The 9312-nt window shown below is 46.4% G+C and overlaps 2 protein-coding genes across 2 annotated transcripts; both read left to right on the top strand.

The window, feature by feature from the left end:
- The first annotated feature begins 606 nt into the window (after nt 1-606).
- LOC134455414 (rho-related GTP-binding protein RhoA-B-like) lies at nt 607-1197 on the top strand. Its single transcript, XM_063206443.1, has one exon. The coding sequence runs from the start codon at nt 607-609 to the stop codon at nt 1195-1197; it is 591 nt and encodes a 196-aa protein (XP_063062513.1).
- A 2929-nt stretch (nt 1198-4126) lies between these two features.
- On the top strand, nt 4127-4714 carry LOC134456093 (rho-related GTP-binding protein RhoB-like). The gene has a single exon (XM_063207527.1). It carries the CDS (start codon nt 4127-4129, stop codon nt 4712-4714), a length of 588 nt encoding a protein of 195 aa, XP_063063597.1.
- The last annotated feature ends 4598 nt before the right edge of the window (nt 4715-9312 follow it).

Here is a 9312-nt window from a genome sequence, read left to right as displayed (position 1 = left end):
TAAATGGGAATTTTTCGGAATATTGACGCATCGGACCAATGGTGTGTCGGAAAAACGAGCAGCCCCCCACGGATCCATTGACTTTCACTAGCTTAGCTACATACTCCCTCTTTTAACTTGTCTTAAAGCAAGACAACGGCTTACATGAAAAATAAGACACTTTACCACCTTTATAAACCCTGGCCAACAATTTTAACTGCCCCAAAAGCCCCAAAATAGTGGCATACCCCTTTAAAACATCTTAACAATAGAATACACAGTGAAACAGTAACAGTTTTCACTGATGAAACACTTTGACTCTAATATAATTCCTTCTTTCTTCAGTGTTTCCTTTCTTTTTTAGCATTTGTTGATCTTGTAAAGCACATTGAGTTGCACCTGTGTATGGAATGCGCTATACAAATAAACTTGCCTTGCCTTGCCTTGCCTTTATCCCAGTAGTTAATGAATACCTCCTTGACCTGTTCCGCCATGTGACAGAGAAGGGAGGGCTGGCCCAAAGAATCTCTCCTATTTCATCACAAGGAAACTGAAACCTGCTCAGAAAGTTTTTTTCCATCCCTACCTACACTAAGCTTTGACATCGTCTCTAAGCTGTGACTTGACATGGCAGCTGTTCGTAAGAAAGTAGTCGCAGTAGGGGATCATACATCTGAGAAAACAAAGCTCATGTCAACGTTTACCGAAGGCAAGGTCCTTGAGGTGTATGTCCCACCAGTAATTGACACTTTCCCTATCACCGACGTTAAAGTGGATAACCAAGAAGTGGAACTGGCGCTGTATGACACCGCTTCACGGGAAGACTGCGACGGGTTAAGGCCACTGTCCTATCCGGACACTGACGTCATCCTCATCTGTTTTGCTGTGGACAGTCCTGACTGCTTTGAGCAGGTTCCTGACAGATGGGTGCCCGAGGTGAAACACTTTTGCCCTAACGTACCAATAATACTCGTGGCAACTAAGATAGACTTAAGAAATGACGAAAACGTAGTGAAGGAGTTGTCAAAGATGAGACAGGAGCCTGTTAAAACGGAGGACGGAAGACCGATGGCCCAGCGCATCGGTGCTTCTGCTTATATGGAATGCTCATTTGAAAGCATCGAAGGAATCAACAATGTGTTTTATGCCGCAGCACGTGCAGCAGTACAAAGACAAAATCGTCGCACTAGCTGGATAAATTGTTGCCTGTTATTGTGAGAAGTTCCTAGCTCTTCAGGCTCAGCTCTCTGGGCAGTCATGGGTGAGCGGTTAGGGCGTCAGACTTGCATCCCAGAGGTTGCCGGTTCGACTCCCGACCCGCCAGGTTGGTGGGGGGAATAATCAACCAGTGCTCTACCCCATCCTTCTCCATGACTAAGGTACCCTGAGCATGATACCGTCCCACCGCACTGCTCCCCATGGGGCGCCACTGAGGGCTGCCCCCTTGCACGGGTGAGGCATAAATGCAATTTCGTTGTGTGCAGTGTGCAGTGTTCACTTGTGTGCTGTGGAGTGCTGTTTCACAATGACAATGGGAGTTAGAGTTAGAGTTTCCCAATGGGCTTTCACAAATGGTGGTGGAGGTGTAGTTGGACCAGAGATGATGGATAAGGAAGAGGCCATTCACGAGGACTTTTTTCTCTGGAATCAAAATGACTTAAGATTCTGTAATCAGCAGGGGTTCACAATGAATGTGGTAAAAGTTTTGTGTGTGTGCATGGGTGTGAGAACAAGAATACCAGTGTACAAATGCACACATTTGTCCATTCAGTGTGAATGAAAGATGTTTGAAGAATATCCTCAATCAGCAGTTCATTAATCATGTTAATTTATTCGCTAACAGTAAAGAAAAAGGAAAAACCATATCAAAAGAGATAAATGAATGATCATTCTCGATATTCATCCAGGCTGAGAGCGCACTAAAGTCTATACTATATATATATATATATATTTAAATCAATTTTTTTATCAATGTTTTATAGTGGTGTTTGATTGTCTTGATATGTATTATGTGTCCTCTGTGAATTTGGACATGAGCCGGATGAGTAAACTGAATTGAACTGAATAAAGTAAAAGAGTATCACAAGAACAATTTGAAGAATATCACGAATCAGCATTTCATGGATCATGTTCTTTAATTCAGTAATTGTAAAGAAAAGGGGGGGGATACCAAAGGAGGTTAAAAGAAGTTTGAGAATGATAAACCAAACGTGAAACTTACCGTGCATAGAACCTTCATTTGGAATGCTGAAGGTATATCATCCGTATGATTTCTACAGAGTTTTCACTTCATCATTCCAAACGAATATGCTATGCGTGACCACAGTGGGTTTACATACAGTGTCCAAACTCGCCATGCAAACCCGTGCCTACAGTTCACCTAGGAGCACTGTCGAGCGAGCGCAGCCCATGTTCACTGGGTGATAAGTGCCATGGCCCGATTGGGAAGCCCCAGGCTAGGACAGGAAGTAGTACAGGAAATGACTCAACTATGTAATATTGTGTGCTGTCCTTTGGTTCATAGTTACCGTCTTATCATGCATGGATAATCTGGCCTTGCTAGAGATAGTGTTTGTGATCACGACTGTTGCTTTACTACAGTAACTAACACGCTATACAAATTAGAAACTTCATCATCAACATCACAACAATAGAATACACAGTAAAACTAATATGCACATAAAATAATTATGCACTGATGAAACACTTTATCACAGTGGCTCTGTGAGGTAGCGAGCGGTCACCCCACACCGGGATATGGCAAAACTGGAACAGTTGAGTTTGGAAGGATTCAAGGTGGCAGCAACGGCTCCAAGTTTCGTTGGTTTTTATTTGAAAAGATAGCAGCTTTCTCAATGTCTGACAAAATGAAATGAATCCAAAAATAACAAACAGAAAATAAAGTGGAAATGTCCAAAAACATTAAGATATGCTAAGACTTTTTAGCCGGTTAACAAAAGCCAAGCATAAATTAACAGCTAAGCATAAAGCTAGCCTGACAGCAGCAACCTACACAGCCACGCAAACAGCTGGTAGTACCTACCCTGACGCCCCCACAATACAAAATGACAGAGACTTAAATAGAGCAGTAGGTTAACACTAAATTGGCCCAATGAGAGCCTACAGTCATCCCATTGGTTCCCTCAACCTACCAACCAATCATATAAAGACACATCAGTATTTACATTCATTTACAATAATATAAACTGAAAATAAAGCATAGAAAATACAATCAAAGTAGCCCACCACCAACATAATATCAAAATACCATGGCCAAAATTACATTTAACATTTAGACATCAACATAACAAACACAATCTGGACGCAAAGCGCATGACGTTTTGATTGGCAGTTGCCAGTGACTGAAAAAGCACGCTCTCCCAGCGGGAGCGCTTTCGCAGGGAGAGAATGGAGGTGGAGCTAGTGTGTGGTGGAGTGGTGAGTGCAATGCTTCTTCACGTTTGTGCTAGTGAACTGGTAAGGAAACTATTGGGCGTTTTGTACTGAAACATTACTAGTGGTACCTGACTAGATGTTGGAGATGTTGTAAGATTACTAAATTAACTGCAAAGCGTGAGAGGAGTGAAATGCGATGTCATCTTAACTGACAGAGCGCATGTGACTAATGGAGACCGCCTGCAGCACCAAACTTTGTTTTAACTTCCCCCCTGACCAAACCCTACACAAGAAGTTCGTTTTCATAACGCAGCTTTTGGAATTCGTGTGCGTGTGTGTGTGTGTGTGTGTGTGTGTGTGTGTGTGTGTGTGTGTGTGTGTGTGTGTGTGTGTGTGTGTGTGTGTGTGTGTGTGTGTGTGTGTGTGTGTGTGTGTGTGTGTGTACGAATGTTGCAATGTTGCGAATGCGAATCCGAGTGTTTCATTTCCCGCGTGCTGTTGCAAGCGCTGTTCAGAAAAGTTCCAAGCGCAGCATGTGAGAAGGGGAAGAGAAACACTTTATCACAGTGGCTCATAAACACCTCCATGACTTGTTCAGTCACATGACACAGAATTACTTTTATTTGGTCACACCCTAGGGTAGGCTGGAACAAATAATTTACGCTGTTTCCTCATAAGGAAACTGACATCTGTTCATAATCTTGTCCTGCCAGTAAGCTTTGACATCTCTGTAAGCTGCATGTGACTCGTCATGGCACCTATTCGCAAGAAATTGATCGCAATTGGGGATTATACATCTGAGAAAACAAAGCTCTTGTTTACGTTTACCTTAGGCAAGATACCTGAGGTGTATGTCCCAACTGTATTTGGGAGTCATGTTGTTGACATTGAAGTGGATAACCAAGTAGTGGAACTGTCGCTGTGGGACACTGCTTCACAAGAAGACTATGATCGCCTGAGGCCCCTCAGCTATCCGAAAACAGATGTCATCCTGCTGTGCTTTGCTGTGGACAGTCTTGACTGCTTTGAGCAGGTTCCTGACAGATGGGTGCCCGAGGTGAAACACTTTTGCCCTAACGTACCAATAATACTCGTGGCAACTAAGATAGACTTAAGAAATGACGAAAACGTAGTGAAGGAGTTGTCAAAGATGAGACAGGAGCCTGTTAAAACGGAGGACGGAAGAGCGATGGCCCAGCGCATCGGTGCTTCTGCTTATAAGGAATGCTCATTTGAAAGCATCAAGGAGATCAACGAAGTGTTTGAGGCCGCTGCGATGGCAGTTCTAGAGGGACAAGATCCACCTGTTAGCTGCGTTAATCGTTGCCCGTTATTGTGAGAAGTTCCCAGCTCTTCAAATGGTGGTGGAGGTGTAGTTGGACCAGAGATGACGGATAAGGAAGAGACCATTCATGAGGATTTTTTTCTTTCATTTTTTTTTTAGATATTTTTATGGGCTTTTTGGGCCTTTATTTCGGATTGGACAGTGAAGGTGCGACAGGAAGTGAGTGTGGAGAGAGATGGGGCAGGGTTGGGAAATGACCCCGTCCGGACTCGAACCGGGGTCCCCATGGGCATGCAAGCCCAAGTGTGGGGGGCTTAGCGCGCTGCGCCACAGCGCCCCCAGGATCCTTTTCTCTGGAATCAAAATATCACACTGAAAATCTTTGGGAACACAGTAAGAAAGCTAATCTTGAAGCCCAAGCGTTATCCATTATCGATTCGTGACATGAGCAGGTGGCTCAGGAGAGTGAATAGCCAACACTCTTCCATGACTGACTTACCTTGAACATGGTATCAGCCTGCTGCACTGCTCCCTTGGGGTAACTTTAGGAGGCACCTTTGCATGGGTGAGACATTAATGCACCTTTGCATGGGTGAGACATTAATGCACCTTTGCATGGGTGAGACATTAATGCACCTTTGCATGGGTGAGACATTAATGCACCTTTGCATGGGTGAGACATTAATGCACCTTTGCATGGGTGAGACATTAATGCACCTTTGTTGTTTGTTGTGCTGTGGGGCGTACATTATATACAGTATGTTGCCCCCCAATACATGCAAATAATTAAAACCATTACCATTTAAAACGATTCAGTGAAAAGTGATTTGTTCATTGTGGGTTCAAAAGTGCATGTGTTCATTGTTCAAGTTTTCTGTGTGCATACAGTATGTGTAAATCCTGCTCATTCAATGTGAATTAGAGGGGGGGGGAAAGTAGTTTTAAAAATAGCCTATCGTGAATCAGCAGTTCACAAATCATGGTCATACATTCACTAACTGTAAAGAATGTAGGCCTATGAGTCTTGTGTGAATTTGGACACGAGCCTGGAGGGGGGGAAAAAACTGAATTGAATTGAACAAAGTAAAAGAGTATCACAAAGAAACAGTTGCGCATCATCCGTCAGTCCTCTCCATTTTCCCTGCCTCGGCTACTTCACAGTGGGAAGTTAAGTGGCAGGAAACCATGGCTACGGCGCATGACAAAGTCCACACGTCAGATTATTTTAGCAGCCAAGGCAACAGGCGAGTGAGCGTAGGAAACGCCAAGGTTAATCAATAACCCGGGCATGAAGAGTTGACAAGCGAGCTGCCGCCACCGCCGCCAGGCGAGAGTGACGTGATGCGGTCAGGTAAATGCACTCCGATCAAATTATTTTACCGTTTCCGAGATCAAAAATAGGTGTGAAGGATATTGTTGATCGACAGCCGACGTCACGAATCAATGGGAAGTATAAACAACAAAAGCAAAGCACCTTGACAGCCACGCTGCGCCGCGCCGGGCTGCGCTACAAAGCCCCACAGGCAAGAGCATTTCACAGACAAATCAATAGGTGAGTAGGAGCATATGGATATGACAGCTGTACAGCGAGGCTGGATGTAAGGCCTACGTTGCCATGTCTGTATCTGTGTCTGTATTTATGTCTGTGTCTTTGTCAGTGTAGTCCAATGAGAAGTGACCATTAATGATGTTTAAAGGGGTATGCCACTATTTTGGGGCTTAATACAGTTGAAATCGTTGGCCAGGGTTTATAAAGGTGGTAACGTGTCTTATTTTTCATGTAAGCCGTTGTCTTGCTTTAAGACAAGTTAAAAGAAGGAGCATGTCGCTAAGCTAGTGAAAGTCAATGGATCCGTGTAGCATTGTGCTACACGGATCCATTGACTTTCACTAGCTTAGCGACATATTCCTTCTTTTAACTTGTCTTAAAGCAAGACAACGCTTAACATGAAAAATAAGACACGTTACCACCTTTATAAACCCTGGCCAACGATTTCAACTGTATTAAGCCCCAAAATAGTGGCATACCCCTTTAAATGTTCATGCAGTGAGAATGTGCAGGACTAGCCCAGGGCCAGTCACTAAGAAAATACACCACACACCAAACCTCCACAGGCTCAGCCCCTCAGAACAGAGAATTTTCCCGTTGGGCCGACAGTCCAAATGGTCAATTTTTTTTGTTTGTTTAGTTTGGTTTCTTTCTAGGGGATTGGCAGGAGGGGGTAGCATTTTAGTCCATTTCTATATCTTCAATATAGAAAGTGGACAGAGTAAAGCGGGTTGTAGCCAAAATGCCCCGGGCTGTTTTGGTCCCAGTGCAGCCCTTACTACAAATTGCAATATGCGACCTTGCCTCCTCCACTTGCCTCCTCCACTTGCTTTTCTCCTCGTACCAGGAAGTAATATGTCATGATGACATCACTGACAACAGCATTATATTTCAATATCTTGCAAAAGCTCAATAATAGAGTCTTTTTCTCATTTGCAATTGGGATGGTGAATGAAAAACAGTCCCTCAAAAGTTGTTGTGGCTAGGCTGACAGCTGGGAAATTTTATCGTTTTCTCCACGGAGGAGGGGCCAGGAGGCGGGACGAGGAGACAAGCGCAAGTGGAGGAGGCAAGGTCGCATATTGCAACACACTCTATGGTGCAGGTTAACTTCCTTCCCACCTGCTAGCCAGCCTAGCCTAATTATCATCGACTTTCAAATCTCTTTGAGAATTGGTCTGACCAAGAGCGTGACAACAATTAACATTTCCCAAACGGCATTGACCTGCGGTTGACCTGCCTTCCTTGGTTTGCTACTGGTTGTTTGCTTCCTGACAAAGTGGGAGGAGTTCCCAATTTTTCGGGAGCTCAGAAACAATATTTGCATTGCTCTTGGCCTGACTCAGCCAGCCAGCCAGCCAAGCCTGTGCCACCACTTTGCCGCTACACCTGTGTGTGCATCTGTGCTCTCAGGCCAGGCTTGTTCTGTTGGAGCATGCAGCACTATATATTGCAGGCTAACTTGAAAAGAAACCTGAGCTGCCCCTCGGAGCGAGTAAGCACCACCACCACCTCCACCACCACGTCTCCTGCTCCTGCTTCACTTCCTGTCCCCAGAGCGACCCCCCCCCCCCTTCAGCCAGGTAGAGGTCAGGCTTCACGGCAGGGTCCAAGTTTAGGGGTTAAACGGGTGGAAGTTCAGCCAGGGATGCGTCAGTCAGGCTGCAGCTGCGTGGCCTCCTGCTCTAATTTCACGGGGCATTTGTTACGATGCAGGGCCTGGAGAGCATGGGGGGGGCACGAGAGGCATTTGTTACGATGCAGGGCCTGGAGAGAGAGCGTGGAGGGGGGGTGGAGGGGCATTTGTTACGATGCAGGGCCTGGAGAGAGAGGAGAGCGTGGAGGGGCATTTGTTACGATGCAGGGCCTGGAGAGAGAGCATGGAGGGGTTCAGGGCTAAGGGGCAGAGAGAGGGAGAGAGCGTCCAGCCTTATCTGTGGGATCCAGGCATCGAGGTCAGTGGAGGATAGGGGGAGTTGGCGAGGCTGATACGGGGAGATGGAAAGGGGGAGTATGAAGAAGAGGAGGGAAAATGAGGCGATTAAGAGGAGGAAGAGGATGAAGGAGAGGAGGAGGGGAAATGGGGTGATGAAGAGGAGGAAGAGGAAGAGGGGATGCAAGAAAAGGAGGGGAGGTTGGAAGAGGAGGAGGAGGAAGAGGATGAAGGAGAAGAGGAGGGGGAGTTGGCGAGGCTGATACGGGGAGATGGAAAGGGGGAGTATGAAGAAGAGGAGGAGGAGGAAGAGGATGAAGGAGAGGAGGAGGGGAAAGAGGGTGACGAAGAGGAGGAAGAGGAAGAGGGGAGCAAGAATAGGAGGAGAGGTTGGAAGAGGATGAAGGAGAGGAGGAGGGGAAAGAGGGTGACGAAGAGGAGGAAGAGGAAGAGGGGAGCAAGAATAGGAGGAGAGGTTGGAAGAGGAGGAAGAGGATGAAGGAGAAGAGGAGGGAAGGGGAAACGGGGTGATGAGGAGGAAGAGGAAGAGGGGGTGCAAGAATAGGAGGGGAGGTTGGAAGAGGAGGAGGAGGAGGATGAAGGAGTAGAGGAGGGGAAAATGAGGCGATGAAGAGGAGGAAGAGGGGTGCAAGAATAGGAGGAGAGGTTGGAAGAGGAGGAGGAGGAAGAGGAAGAGGATGAAGGAGAAGAGGAGGGTAAAAGGGGGTGACGAAGAGGAGGAGAATGAGGATGAAGAGGAGGATGAGTAGAAAAAAGGTGGAAGAAAAAGAAAGGTTGGCAGAGAGGAGGGAGAGGATGGAGGGGAAGAGGAGCTTGGGGGTGGTTTACTAGGAAGAGAGGGAGGAGGAGGAGGTGGAGGAGGAGGTGGAGGAAGAGGAGGAGGAACCCATCTGTGTGATGTGTGATTTCTGGATGCTTTTTTACGTCGCCTGGTTACCTGTTTTTTCCTCTCTGGTTTCACGACTGAGGTCAAAGACAGAGGGGGGGGGGGGGTTGGAAGAGGATTGGGAGGAAGGATAGTGGATGTGTGCATGTGCAATTCCTGCATGCTCCTTTCCTCTCCTGTCTGCTCCATCACCTGGGGGTCATAGGAGGAGGGAGGGAGGGGGGGAGAGAGAAAGAGAGGGAGGAGGGAAGAGGGAAGGTGGG

This window comes from Engraulis encrasicolus, chromosome 9, assembly GCF_034702125.1.
Source record: "Engraulis encrasicolus isolate BLACKSEA-1 chromosome 9, IST_EnEncr_1.0, whole genome shotgun sequence".
Taxonomy (NCBI): domain Eukaryota; kingdom Metazoa; phylum Chordata; class Actinopteri; order Clupeiformes; family Engraulidae; genus Engraulis; species Engraulis encrasicolus.
The sequence above is the reverse complement of the archived record's forward strand: the minus strand, read 5'-3'. Positions and strand labels throughout refer to the sequence as shown.

Bases quoted from the DNA above. Each gene is read 5' to 3' on its own strand.
- LOC134455414 (XM_063206443.1), top strand. From the start codon at position 607: ATGGCAGCTGTTCGTAAGAAAGTAGTCGCAGTAGGGGATCATACATCT.
- LOC134456093 (XM_063207527.1), top strand. From the start codon at position 4,127: ATGGCACCTATTCGCAAGAAATTGATCGCAATTGGGGATTATACATCT.